At 41.9% G+C, this 14,795-nt stretch overlaps 1 protein-coding gene across 1 annotated transcript in view; it reads left to right on the top strand.

Moving 5' to 3' along the window:
* LOC103921311 (centromere protein J-like) overlaps nucleotides 1–14,795 on the top strand; it is a 40,448-nt gene that overhangs the window by 6,024 nt on the left and 19,629 nt on the right. The window contains exons 5-8 of the mRNA XM_009329256.1: nucleotides 5,410–5,551; nucleotides 7,339–7,447; nucleotides 8,344–9,766; nucleotides 10,936–11,059. Coding sequence (XP_009327531.1) covers nucleotides 5,410–5,551; nucleotides 7,339–7,447; nucleotides 8,344–9,766; nucleotides 10,936–11,059 — 1,798 coding nt within the window. The remainder of the gene's footprint in view (nucleotides 1–5,409; nucleotides 5,552–7,338; nucleotides 7,448–8,343; nucleotides 9,767–10,935; nucleotides 11,060–14,795) is intronic.

The raw sequence follows: 14,795 nt of genomic DNA, 5'->3' as shown, positions 1-14,795 counted from the left end.
GAGGGTGGTGAAGCACTGGGAGAGGTTGCCCAGAGAGGTGGTGGATGCCCCATCCCTGGAAACATTCCAGGTCAGGTTGGCCAGGGCTCTGAGCAACCTGCTCTAGTTGAAGATGTCCCTGCCCATGGCAGGGGGGTTGGACTAGATGACCTTTAGAGGTCCCTTCCAACCCAAACTATTCTATGATCCTATGATTCTAACTTGAAAAGCTGTACAGCTGTCAGAGCTGCGGAGCATGTATGCAAGCAGTAGGTGTACACTGGGGTATATGCACCAGGTGGGAAGCAAGGGCCAAACACCCCCCTCACAGTGACCACCAAAAGCCTGGCATTCTGCAGCTTAGGTTGTCTGCTTGTGTTGTGGGGACCTTTCTGAGCTTCCCGATGATGCCAGCAGTGCAAAGCAATATGAGACTGAAGGGAACAAGAAACTTGAGAAAGAACACAGTGTCACATCTGTTTGAAGGTCTCATTTTCAAACTTGATGCTGTGTGACAATCAGTTTTTTTGGTTGGGGGCAGTAAGCAGGATCTCAATCATCAACCCTGCAGCCAGAAGCCAAGCCGCACCAGCAGTGATACCAGCAGGCCTGGCTGTCGTTGTACCGATTTTCCTGATGGAGCTATGCCACTGCAAAATAGCTGTCAAGAGCCACTGCTGAATACTAGGGAGACAGCTTGAGAAAAAGACAGAATGAAGGCTATGGCTGAGTAAATGAAGTCTTCATGATCCTGTGCTTTTTTCTTCAGAGAAAAGTCTGGTTGAAATGGCAGGCAAATGCTCAGCAAGCTGTCTGCGATGACCAGGTTGAACAAGAACACAGTCTGCGGCTTCCAAGTTTCCTAATCAAAGCAGAACATCCACGGTGCAATTATGTTGCTCATCAATCCCTGCCCAAATGCCGCAAGTAGCAAGATGCTTGTTGTTACTTCCACTGGTTCACTGTGAGCAAAACAGTTAGGCTGCACCACTTTCTTCAGGTTCTCAGGAAGGACTGCACAGTGTGAGAAGGAAAGTGCCTTGGGTCCTGTTACGCTTCATCATGCAAATTTCTCTTCCCCCTGCCCCAGTGCTGTAAATCACTTGACACATTTCTGAAGAAAGCAAGTACAGTTTGTACCATGAACTCAAGACCAAGCTCATACAGTAAGAAATATATTGATTGGATGCTGTTTGGGTAGCATATAAAGCCACAGACAAAATGGTTACCTGAATGAAAAGCCGACCAAAATCTGCACTGAAAGTTCTCATTTGTTAGTGGAGGCAGTGTAGGTTGAGGGTAGCAAAAGACATTGCATAATCTGGTCCCATTAAGCTTTAAAGAGGTAAAATATGAAGATACTAGGGCTACGATTTATCTCATTATGATAAAGGTAGTTACTTTAATATTGCCATGCATTTAAAAAAATAATACAGTGACCAAATCAAAACCTCATTGAACTACAGGTTTGCATTTTAATGTCTCATGGTAACACAGACAGAAGTGGCTCTGCCCACCTGCTAGCTGTGTGGTTAGAGCATCTGTCCAGAAGCAGGGAGTTGGGCTTTTTTTTTGAGTCTGTGCCAGACAGGATTTGAATCCACAGATCAGCCTTCTTCCAGAAAAATGCCTTAACTGGGGGGTGAGGCAATTTCAGTTGCAGGCACTCTCTGTTCTTCTTGTTGAAGTCAGGTCACAGGACAGAAAGGAATCATGGTGTGGAGAAAGAAAATAAGAAGCGAGCCGGTATTTTGTAACCTTATAAAGGGGTTTCTTTCCTGGAAGTAGTGAGCCTGGCCTCCGGTCCCTATGCAGAGCTGCTTACATCTTTTCCACTTGGAATTCTTCTAATAAAATGTGCAATCAGCCATCCAGAGCTAAAAGGAAAACCTTCCCCTCTTTCGCATTGAGGAGTGCCTCAGCAATACTTTGCAATACTTAACTTTTACCTGCTAAGGGACTTAAGGAGTTGTCCTGGTTTCAGCTGGGATAGAGTTAATTTTCTTCCTAGTAGCTGGTACAGTGCTGTGTTTTGGATTTAGCGTGAAAGTAATGTTGATAACACACCGATGTTTTAGTTGTTGTGAAGTAGTGCTTACACTAGTCAAGGACTTCTCAGCTTCTCAAGCCCTGCCAGGGAGAAGCTGGGAGGGGGCACAGCCAGGACAGCTGACCCCAACTGGCCAAAGGGACATTCCATACCATGTGATGTCATGTTTAGTATATAAACTGGGGGGAGTTGGTCATGGGGCAGCGACCCCTACTCGGGGACTGGTTGGGCATCGGTCGGCGGGTGGTGAGCAGTTGCATTGTGCATCACTTGCTTTGCATATTCTTTTATCATTATTATTATTTTCCCTTCCTTTTCTGTCCTATTAACTGTCTTTATCTCAACCCACGAATTTTACTTTTTTCCCCTGATTCTCTCCCCCATCCCACTGAGCAGGGGGCAGTGAGCAAACGGCTGTGTGGTGTTTAGCTGCCTGCCGGGTTAAACCACAACAGGAGTCCTAGGGGAAATGTGTGTTTTATGTGCTCAGGAGTACTTTGTAAATTCTCTTTAATTCAGCATCCCTGTAGCATATGATAATTTTGGTTATGACTGATGGTTGCAGCAAGCACAATTTAAATAAAATAACAGAAGCAGAATTTGATAATTTCACTCTGAACATGCGAACTACCAGGGAACATGAAAGCAACATCAGTTTTGTACAACACCAGTTTAGCAAGAGGTTCCTAGTTCCGTGCAAAATATTTGTCTTAAGCGTCTCTAATTTTTCTTCTCTGGTAATTATTTTTAGGCTTTTCTGTTTCTCCTGGGATACCTTCCCACCTAGTAGCCACGATGCCACCCCTTCCGTGCTTTCCAGCTACTTTCATTCCTGTCCAGTTCCCATCAGAAAATTCTTCCCAGGTTGAGAGCCCAGAGTGCTTACAGACCTCTCCCTTGGCAATGCGCTCTGCTTGGCAAAGCAGATCCCCGCTGTTCGTGCCGAACGAGAGCAGTTCAGAAATCTCAGGAGAGCAAGTGCAGCTTTCAGATTCAGGTGGGTAAAAAGTGCTGGAAATCCGAAGCTAAGGCTATTGTGCAAATCCTGTGAATTTTTGCCCTTGCTAGTGATAGTTACTGATTTTATTGCAGGTCAGGGAAAGGTGCTTTGTTTTTATGGTGGCTTGTTATAAAAGCTCTTAAAGTATTTTAAACTTGATTTTTTTACTTTTTGAATCACAGTCATCCTCCCTGTCGTACTGACAGAGAAATTGGGCCTTGTAGATATAAATGGAGCAGAAAGTCATCAAATTGGAAAAGCTATGTTATACGAAGTAGGAAGTATGTTATATTTAGGGGGAGAAGCATAAAATGTAGGAAGTGAATATAGCTTCTAAAAGTGAGAGAATGTGTTTCTTTAGCTAAGAAGGTCTGTTCTTCGTCAGCAATCTTGGTGTTTCTCACATTGATATGGAGTTACATCGTTTGGAGGAAAAACAATGTAAGCTGCTACTTGGTGTCTTCTCTTTGCTACACTTTGCCAGCCTTGTCTTCTGTGGGAACATACCAAAGAGTGAGAAAGAAGAAAGAGCGATTTGCAAGAAATCAAAAGTTGATTTCAAAATGGGGGAAAGAGGAACAAAAAGAAGTGGGAATGAAACCGCTTGAAGGGGAAGAGAATGTAAATCAGACCTGCATCCTGGATTCCTTTGAACTTTTATAGCAAACCTGACTGTGATGCCGTGAGACAGTCCCGCAGTACAATTGAAACTTTAATTGCATATTCTTCAAGCTAGCTCAGGACCAGTACTCTCACTGAAAGAGTCTTGTCTCCTTCTTGTGCCTGGCACTATTATTTTCTTGCTGGGTTAACCTGAACGTGGGTCAGTTGCCCAGTGAAGTTTATCAGAGAGCCTCAGAAATACTTCTGCCCGCAAAAATGGTGTGGGGGTGGATGAGGACAGCAGGAACCTGAGAGCAAGAACGCATTAGGACAGGGGGAGGTATGACTGCTTTTTTTGACAGCAGCACTGACTTAGACCTGCTTCGCGTGTGCAAAACTAAGGCTTGAAGGTGCAGAGGCCTTAGTACATCAGGTTGACTCCTGACTGGAAGCTGGTCAGTGCAGTTGCCTTTGAAATATGCTTCAGTTGAATGTGTGCTTGAGGACTGGGCTGAACTGAGACCTTCCTGACTGTTGTGACGAGTGTGGGTTTTTATTGCTGGAAACATAAACATGAGTGTACCCACAGCTTTGTATAACACTTCACAATCTTATTTAAAGGGATAAGCACCGAGCCCTTGCTTCAGTGTACAAAGAGTGGCACAAAAAACCTTTCCAGACAAGATGCTCAAGAGGAGAACAGAAAAGAAAACAAAGGTGAATTACACAGCTGCTTGGACACATTGTTCTTGCCTTGCACAGGGAAGCACTAGTTGAAAATTAGAGTGCTGGGGCACACCTCCTATTAGAGCATTCTGGAGACAGCATAGCCCCATACATGAGACTGTGAGGAGGGACACATGGGTTCTCTGTCCCTTGCTGCTATCAACCTGCTGTGTCACCTCTGCCTCCTCAGCCATATTCTGGTGCAAGGCAGGTGAGAAGGTTGCAGAAACAGCACTGCTTGTCTGCTGTTGGACTGGAGATTTTTAGTGTGTAGCTGGGAAAGGCTGAGGGAAGGATGTAAAGCTTTTGTATTCCTGTTGTTGGACCAGAAAGTCTTTTAAGTATGTTGCAAAGGACTTCAGTAGCACTGGGTGCATTAATGTGAAGAAGTGAGCTATATAGTTCCTGGCTACAGCAACAGTGTGTAGTATGAATGAGCCAGTAAAGGCTTTTTGCTTCAGTTGACAGGCCTAACTTGAGCTAAAAGAGCAAGTCTCCCTTAGCTGACACTTAGAGAAAAGAGTAACTGAAGTGGGAGCCTGCTTGTCGTAGTGAACATAGCCAGTAAGCTTCAATAGGAAAATGTACAAATTTGCACTTTTGTGAAATAGAATAGAAAATGCCCAGTTAGAAAGTCTCATGTGTACAAATACAGCTTGTTAAACTGTTTAATGAACTGGCTTGTAGGTCACATAATTACAGATACATGAGTAGTTCAGTACCATCTAGCAAAGTGTCTCCACTGCAATGTTCTGCAGTGAACATGTTAACGAAGCATTACAAATCTCTAGAGGCAAGGAGTACAAATCATACCATTTGCCCTTTCCTTACTTCCAGCAACTAGACTTGAGGATCAGGAGCCTCTTTTTTTCATGGGCTGCATCCTTCCACCTACTTAATTCAATTGTATTCTATAAAGTGTTTTCAAAAATCAAAATCTGGCATATGTTGTTGAAAATATAAACATTTCTAACTTATTTTATGATGTTTATTTTTCATTTATTCATTCTATAAAGGCTTTCTTTTCATTGACCTTTTTCCTGCTGCTTAGATAACAGTCAATTAAAAGAAAGGAGTTTCCCTGAAACTTTTTCTGCTGTCAAAGAAGAACAAAGAGAACAAGTAAAGGAGGAGATTCCTCCATCTCTCTTTGGCATAGAGGGGAAGATGAAGACTGGAAACATAGAAGACAGGTGGGAAATGATCTTAATCAGTCAGTCAAGCTACAAAAGCATGTTTTCCTTGATTGTACACATACTGTATGTGTTATATTTGCAACACAAAGGCTCTTTCCTTTGCTTTAGAGTGGCAGGTATGCATGGGCAGAGATTAGACAGGTCTAGGGACTGGCAGTTGATCTACTTCTATATAGTAGGATGCTGGTTTAGCCAATTTAAATGAACTGTTTTTGCAACTATGACCTTCAAAGGATAGAAGTAAGGTAAAAGTTGGCAGGGAGAGATAACATCTTCCGTTATGCCATCATTTCTTCTGCAGTGGCCATCAGTTTGTGATGGTAGCATCAGTCTGAGTAGCTCATTCATTCTTCTCCTTGCTCTGCCTCTTCAGCTGTGCCAAGACGAACTTTTATGTGCCTATATAGTGAACAGGTCAGCGAAGTAATCCTTGTTAAAATTATCTGGAGAGACGAGAAATGTAACTTTTAACTTGGATCAGTTCTCTGATCTGGTTCATCACTGCATTGCAAAAGGAGTTGTACCAGCACACTGAGGGGGTGCTCATGGCTAGGCAAGGATGGGTAGGTTGGCATTAGTGATGGGTAGGTTGGCATTAGTGATGGAAGAAATGCTCATAGAGTTGTTACCTTTCCTCACCTGATGCAGATAGAAGCAGAAGCCATTTGGCACACTGAGTCTTCTAATCAAGTATAAAAGAGAAGCAGCAAACTTCTAGGCAAGTACAGACTGACAGTAATTGTCATGAGTGCGTTTCAGTGTGTTAACCGTGTGGGAGTTGGTCACAGAAGGAAGACAGGGACCTCCAGAGCAGAAGGCTGGGAAGAGGTGGCAGGACCATAAGCACCTCTGGGCAAGTGGGCCTGTCCACATATGCCTTTTTGGCTCAGCAGTGAGCTTCTGAAGTCTGTCTCCCAGTCACCCCCACTTGTTGTGCTTTGGTTCACATTGTGGTCTTAGCATGAGCTGGATGAAACCAAAGCACAGAATGTACTCCAGCTCTTCATGACATTTTTGCTATGGGACCAGGCTATAGTTGGTTTGAAGTGAACTTCCCTGAAATACGTATTGTCTAACATTGAGTCCTCAGCAACAACAGTTTGCTCTACAAATCTAATCCTATTAGACCATGCTGCATGCTAACAGACAGAGCCAGACTGACAAACGAAAAGATTATCTGTGGTACAGTGCTGTTAGGTGGAGGTGGGGTATAGAAAGAACAGTAAAGTGCTGCATAACCAGTACCTCTATTAAACCCAGGATTTTTTAATATTCAGTAGAAATTATTAGTAAGTGACTAAATTAAGGCTCTAAGCACATTTCCAATGAAACGAGAGATGTTCATGTATGCTGTATTATGTTTCATTTTGAGTCAGCGTTCAATTTGTCCCTCCACAACATTATAGACATTGTTTTTCTCCTCTATCACTCTTCACCAGCTAATTCAAACCACTCTGTCAGAGAGATAGCGAGTTCTTTGTGACTGTAACCAGCTGTAGTCTCGAGAAAATGCCTGAAATATTTTTCCTTTTGACTATTTTCTATTTTTAAGGAGACTGATACCAGCAAAAAAAAGTTACTTGCTAAAAGCATAATTAATGTTTAGTCTAGACAGGATGTTTTAAAGTGAGACTTAGATGTCACATAATAGTTGGCTTTTTACTAACATGCTTCACATTAAAAAAAAAAATTGCAGAGAAATTCAACATCAGCTCCACGAGAACTATCGAAAGAAAACTAATTGGAGAACCTTACAAATAAGTACCTTCTTGTTCCTTGCCTAGGCCAATCACACCAGCAATTGGTATTAGACAGAAGACTTCTGAAGAATTTGTTGAAGAACAACTTCAAGTAGACAACCATCTCACAGAAAAACAGCAGAAGGACCAGCAGGTACTGTGCCATTGGTGCATTCACTTTGGTTTTGACAAGTTCTCATGGACTTGGGTATTGTGTGGGCTGTATTTTGGCTCATTGCATGGCAGCACATTTTTCCACTGTTCTTTCATGTGATATTGGAAGATTTTTCCCAAAAGTAAAAAACCTGTATTACTCAGTCACAGTCATATTCCCCACTGTTTCCCACTGGATTCTTCTCTTTCTACACACTTTCTGGGTCATAGTTTGTGCCCGAGTTTCAACACACTTAGCTGAGTTAGGCCTCAAAGTTGATTCCGTTAGTTTATTTCATAATAAATGGTCCATGCAGTCTCTCATGTGCCACTAATGCAAGAATGGGGGCACTTCCAAACACAGTTTTTGTAAAAGGGGCAAGTACAGTAATACCGTTCTGCTTTTTGCCTTATGTGCAGTTTGAGATGAGTTTATGTCTGACACCTAGAGGTGTCAGACTCAGCATTTTGTTAGGCTTGTTGACTTGGAAGACGCACATTTCATCACTCGGGAATTTTCTCTATGTCTCCCTGGCAAAATAACATCTCAAACTGATGCATTTATATATTTCTGTGTCACATTGTAAAAAACACTCAAACTTCCTTTAAAAACAAAGACAGACAGAACTTTTCTCATCTTCTATCATACAAACACTTAGCACCATCTTAACCATCTGACTCCATTAATGAATTAATGGAGGCGTCACATAGCGACTGCTTCTAAAAGTTCTCGTACCTTCCCTGTAGTCTCGGGGCTGTTACTTATGTACTCAGTTATCCATAGCCAGAGTCTTTAAGACTTCTGGTGTCTCGGCTTTTTCAATTATCATAAATATCTTCCTTTCTGGAGACTGATTCTCAGACTGTGATTGTCAGGATTTTTGGTGTTTTTTTCAGAGCAAGGCAAAAGTAACACCTCAGAAGGCTTTTCTGAAACGAAAAGAAGGTATGGCAAGGCTCAAAAAAAATAAACAGAAGCCTTTAAAAGAAGACAGCAAGCATCCCAGAAGAGCTGGTTTGGACTCCTGGGGTCATTTCTCCCAGACTGGCCAAGGGGATGCAGGCATACTGCAGCCAGGGGAATGCTCTCAGTCAAATCTGCAGGTCAGTAGCTCCATGCAGATCGGTACACATGAAAAAAAAGCAGACTGTGCTTTAGCTGAGTGGGAGATAAAGGCTCAGACTGACTGTGAAGCAAAAGTAGTTGAGCAAAGTGCAGAAGAAAAAGAAGTGATTGGGAGAGATGAAGATGCAAAGGAAAATCCTGTTGACTCACCACAGAGAAGGTGGCCTGAAATCCTGCAACCATGTCCTGAAACAGTAACAGAAATGAACCTACAAGTAGGTGAGGAAAGGGAAACTCATCATAGAGATTCTCTAGGGCAAGCAGGCAGAACTGATGGAAGACCTGTGGAGGGTACCCTGCAAAAGGACCTAGGTAGGGTGGATCAGCCTCTGAAGGGTCATCTCACAGAGAGAGCAAAATCCACCTTGGAAGTCCTGCAAAAGCATTCTCCACTTCAGGATTTAGAAACAGATCGCATCAAGGAGGCAGAGTGGAGTGCAGGCCCTGCATTCACACAGGGTCAGAGGTGGGTTCAGGTATGCCCACAGGAACTTGTTTCGGGGAGCCAGAGCTCAGAAAGCAAAAGACAAATCCATACCGAGTTTAAGATGATCAATGATAAGATAGTAAAAATTACATGTAGCTCACCTGAGGCTGTGGAGAAGGGAAGCTCATCCTCAGCCTTGCAGCAGGAGCGGCAAAGGAAGGGGACAACTGCCTCGACGTGGCATATTGCATCTTTATCCTGTGAGTCAAGCTGCTTATCCTCCAACAGTGATGATGATCCCAAATCTCACTATGCTCAGTATCCCTCCCAGCATGGGCCTCAGGGAGTGGATCATACTGACAGACATTTGGATCTCTCTGATGGTGATTATGCTAGTGATGAGTCCAGAGGAACTGAAAAAATGTCTGTTAAGAAGTACAGCAGATCACCCCCAAGGAAACAAGGTATTCAAGTGATCTCAAGACAACAGGATCTCTCCTGTAGCACAAGCAGCAGTGATTCCACTACTGGGGCTGTCAGGCTGAAAGGGAGCAAGGCTTGCTCTTCTCTTCATCAGTCCCTATTTCATCTTGCAAGATCGAAAAGGAGAGAGCATGAGCTTGAATCAAAGAATGAGAATAGGGCCAGGGATGTTAAAAGCTTAGATCTGCCATCCTCAACAGTGGCTGGTGAGATTCCTGCTTTCAAGATTAAAGAAACCCCTGCAATGGAGGAACCACAGAAAAAACTGTATACAGACACATTAGGTAAGAGCTACTCAAGTTTTTATTTACATTTATTTTCCATAGGGGAAAAAAATTTCTCTTGGATTTGTGACTCATTTTGTGTGTGTTCCCTAGGTATATGCCCACCTCTGTCAGTATTTCTCAGTCCTAAACTGCAAAAAAAAAGAGAAGAGGAGAGAGATATATTTGCAAGCCTCTTGTTATGCTTGGCTCTCCATCGTCACTAGCTATTTTTCCTAAGTCTGTGGCTTGAGATGCACTTTCAGGTGCAGACTTTTGACCCCATGAAACAGGTGAGAGGTTCAGTGAGTGTCTGGAGTCAGTGCTAGAGTTCCCCGTAGCTTAGGTATGTTCCTCTCACTGACACCTTGGCAACAAGATGTTCACATTTTCTATTTACCCTCCTCAGAGATAAGGTGACTTCAAAAAAGGTGGGCCAAATAATTTCTCAAATTTGTATGTTTTGCTCCTAAGACACAGAGAGCTTCAGATCAGTGGAAAATGATGATTTCCTAAGAACATCTTCACTCAGTTTGTCCTGAATGCAGTCCCAGTTCTTCAGTCAACCAATCTTTCTAGCCTTTTGGCCCAGTGATCTTACTTCTGGCAATGAAATGGTATCCTGCTTGAGCAGGATTTAATCCTTTTTATTAAACTGGCTCTTGACTTTTCTTCTCTCTTAGTTTTCACTGAAGGACTTCCCCCACATTAACTCCTCATCCCAAACCCATTCGCTGTCTCTTTGTGTAAGATCAGTCAAAATCAGTTGTCCTACCTGCAGTAATCGCCAGGGCAGAAATATTAACTTCTGATGGTTCTCAATTGCTCTGTCACAACTTGCTAAGCACACTCTACTCCATGTCAGGCTGCTGTTAAAAAAGGGTTCCTGAGGCCTCTTTGAAAGTTACATTCAAAATAAGGTTGAACTATCATGTGGCATTCACATTCCTGAAAAGGAATTCAGCTACTGACACTGATATATCCCCAAATATGTTTTACTTACCGTGATTTGTAGGGCTTGGATTACACTGCTAAGAACTATGCTAGGAAAGGAATACTTGCATAATTAGGCAAACACATTAATTCTGTTTGATAGATTAAGCAATAAAGCTTACTGCACTTATGCAGTCTGTGGTTTTAAATACGTAGAGGGTTCATAAATATTCACAAAGTTCTGTGTACTAATATAGATGTCTTTATAGAAGAAACCCAGAACATCCTTACCAGAGGATTAGAGACTGGTGTATATCACGGAGGAACCCCTTTACTGACTAGAGTGAAAGAAGAACAAGAGAAAGCAATGCAGTTTCTCAGGTAAATCTGTATATACCAGAAATTGATTTGCGTGTGCAGTAAGGTCAATATTTCCTTTAGGATCCCTAAAATCAGACTGTTAAATTCATACTTATTAGCTAGCCTCTTTTCAACTGCATCTATGTTGTTTCAGAACTGAAACACTTATTTAGCTGTCTAGATAAAAAGTAAAGTGCCTAACTGAAGGGGGCCAACTCTGAAAACACTGGTGCAGTTTGGGTCTTAAAGCTGAGTAATGCCAAATGCTTTTTATAAGTTGCTGAACATCTTACTGAAATCAGTAAGAACTCCAGATAATTTATTTTATGGGATCAGGCCTCTGATGGAGTAAAGGATAAACTTCTCATATCACATTCACATCAGGGTAGCCCGTATTTCCAAAGTTAACAAAAAGTGTATAGCATATATCAATGCCAACAGCATTGTTATTTCAGAAATACCTATCTTCAGACTAGACTGAGGATGCGTTTGGTACCATATAGATGAAGAACTTGAAAATCCAAGATGGTTGGTTTTGTAATTTGTAATTATTAGGTGCTGAAAATTGGTTTTGTTTTGGTTTACATCTTCATAGAAGTGAAATAATTCCTTACCACAAAATCCCTGCAAGAAATAAGTTTTGAAAGTATGGGGTTTGGAATGGAAGCGCCATCACAACTGTAACTAATTATAGGTTATGCAAATGCCTCTAATGAAAATTTAGCATACTTACAATCAAATCAAGCATATATATTTTAATGTGATGAAATCTGTTAGAAATTACTAGGTACCATCTACTGTAAACACAGGAGAGATTCTTTTCCTTTCTACATCTCAAGCCTCGTTCCTAGCTAGTGCCAAATAAGCACAATTTATTGTTTTGAATATTTAATATATAATGCAAATTAAGAACTTATTTTTTACATCTGCTTGTTCATTCCTTTTGGTTTCAAAGGCCATGGGATTAGTGTTAAAGGATATTCCTGAATTACATTTATTAGTTTGTATTATTTCCTCCTATAGCTGTCTTTTAGCAAAATACTTTCAATGTCTTAAAAATAAATGATTTCATTAAAGACCCTTCTTGTTTGTGATCTTGCAAACATATTGGAAGATGATCGCCAGCTGACTGTGATAGGTGTTGCAGATGTGAATATTTGTGAGATTTGGCAGTTCATGAAACTACTAACGAAATTAGGTTCTGCTTTTACTTTTACTGGTGTAAATTTTGGCTGTGGAGGGATGTATTAGTGCAGAAGTACTGCAGTGCACTCTGCTAGCACTGCATTCTCTGCCTGCTGATGGTGCTGCCTCACAGATGACATGGATTTGATTTTTTCGTAATAGTGCAGGTTTTTAAAAGAGGTTTCTGCAGATTTATTCATGTCATTAGCCATAGTAGCCCCTAACATTTTCACACAGATGTTTATCCAAAAATACCTGCCTAGTATAATGTGTGCATCTTTCCACTCACTTTTTGTAATTTATGAGCTAAAACTAATTGCGAAAGGCAGCTTCTCCTCCTTGACTGCATTGGCCCTGTGCTGATGTATGCAATCCGAGAAACTGCTTCGGATTTTTAAACCAGTAAGCCTACTAGGAACACAAGACGACCGCTACATTGATAGCATTTCACTTGCGCCATGTTGACATCCTGAGCTCCCTGGAAGCAATGAAAATCCTTTTGACAGCAGCATGACATGCCTGGACATGCCCAGTCTGTCCATTCTTTCATTTCCAAGCACTTTGGTTTTAGACCTTTGCAGGCACAAATAATACAGGCAAGAGGGTGGAAACAGTTGGGATGTAGTGTGTTGTGTGTATCTGGTGCCTAACAGAGCCTGGAGTGCGCTCAAGGCAGCAGCCTGTGGCTCCATCCTTGCAGCACTGAGGTAGTTACCCTTGACATCAGTTGAAGGATTGAATGATGGTCATTTCCTTGTTCCTTCAACAAGGACAACTTGTTTCCATTTTTAATACATAATTTCCTTGTAGCGTTGAATCTGCTCTCTTTCTGGACTAACAGCAGTAGCCAGCAGGTTTGGCTTTTTTCCCATCTGCATTTCGCTAAAAGGTTTTTTCTTGGAAATGTATGTTTTTGCCTCACAGCCAGCCTGCTGCGATGAGCCTCATGCAGAGGTATGCCTGGGGCTCATGCAAGAATTTGAGTTAGCACAAAGTACTTAGCCTTTTTTTCTATATTTTATATTTGTGTTGTGCACCTAGCTCCTATTTGCAACTTATAGCTAGGGTATGAACTGATTGTCTGAGGCTCCAAAGAAGTATTGTGTGTGCTCCTGGTGTCCTTGGTTATTACATTTCCTCAGGCCAAGGTCTGTTTTCTAGCCTTGAGGCAAAGAGGCACAGCATAACACCTCCATATGACTAACCTGTCTTACCCTGCAGACCAGGGTGGCTGCATCTGAGTCGTCTGCTGGACATGATCCCTGGCCTGCGCTAACCTCCAAACCTTGCCCAGCATTGCCTAGTACAGTGCTGGATGGCTGATGCCAAGACCAGAGGTCATGCTAGCAATATGGCACTCTGGGCAATTGCACGCTTGGGTTCGTGCTCCGGCTCTGATTCGTTTGTTTGTACAGATGTAACTTTTGTGCAATTCTGAAGAGGTTGATATCACCTGAGCTTCTGGAAGGAATAGCCACCTGGATTTTATTTTACAGGGTGCAAGAAACTTAAGACAGTACTGTTCAGTCTTCAGTGGAAGATGTTATATATAAACCTTGCATCTTGCTTTTGTTCTAGTATGTTTTATTTCAGGGCAACTGGTCTGGATATGGAGCAGTGGTGGGCTGGACATAATCACACAGGGGCTATATTTGCTAATTTAACTGTATTAATATGAGGATAATTAATACTTCTATTGACTATTGATGAGACTTTTTTTAGCATGCCTTTAACCAGAATATTAGGTAGGCTTATTTAGGATAGAAAACAACGAAAAAATAAAAATTAGGTAATGAATTGTAAAGAGCAGCAGGATATGGGGAGTTTGTTTATCTCTTAGTATCTTTGAGAACTTTTATATTTTGCTGCTGAAGTGCTAAACTCCATTATTGAGAGGAAAACATGAGGTCATGGCTGCCTCCTGTAGCTCTTGTTGCTTTTCGAGTAATAGTGATGGCCAGAGGGTGGCTGTACGTCATGAAGTGAGCTGAAGCAGGAAGCTAACAAATAATTTAATATCATATTAAAAATGAACTAAGCATGGTGATCATAGTCATACAAATATACTCCAATATACTTGAGAATAAGTAAAGATTTATACTCTTCTTCTCTTGCTAAGTTTTTAAGTGCACTTCCAGACCACTCATGCCTTGAGACATTGAGTTCAAAGGCAAAATCTCTTCTGGGTGCTCAGCTCCCACATTTAACTCTTGGAGTATATTTAGCTATGGAAAGTACAGTACTTTATCCCCTTTCATTCAGGTCCATGGCTGTTCTCATTTGTAGGAATGACTGGGCTGCTGGAAATACAGCTCAGTCCCCAGCCTTGCATGATGAAGTTCTTCATAGGTACAACGCCAGGGAACACGCCGTGCCTTCTGCGGGTCTGCCCTAATTCAGCTCTCTCTCTGAACAGAAGTGTTTAAAAGCCTCTAAGTTCATGGTCATTACGTTGTCAGAAAATCTCAATATGAGAATTGTTCCATCTGCTCTATGGAATAAATTTTGCAGCTGAATGCATGCATGAGTGTTCCCAGTGATGAAGGACCTCAATTTTGACAAGTGCTCATAA

Source organism: Pygoscelis adeliae, unplaced genomic scaffold, assembly GCF_000699105.1.
Source record: "Pygoscelis adeliae isolate BGI_AS28 unplaced genomic scaffold, ASM69910v1 Scaffold77, whole genome shotgun sequence".
Classification (NCBI taxonomy): domain Eukaryota; kingdom Metazoa; phylum Chordata; class Aves; order Sphenisciformes; family Spheniscidae; genus Pygoscelis; species Pygoscelis adeliae.
The sequence above is the reverse complement of the archived record's forward strand: the minus strand, read 5'-3'. Positions and strand labels throughout refer to the sequence as shown.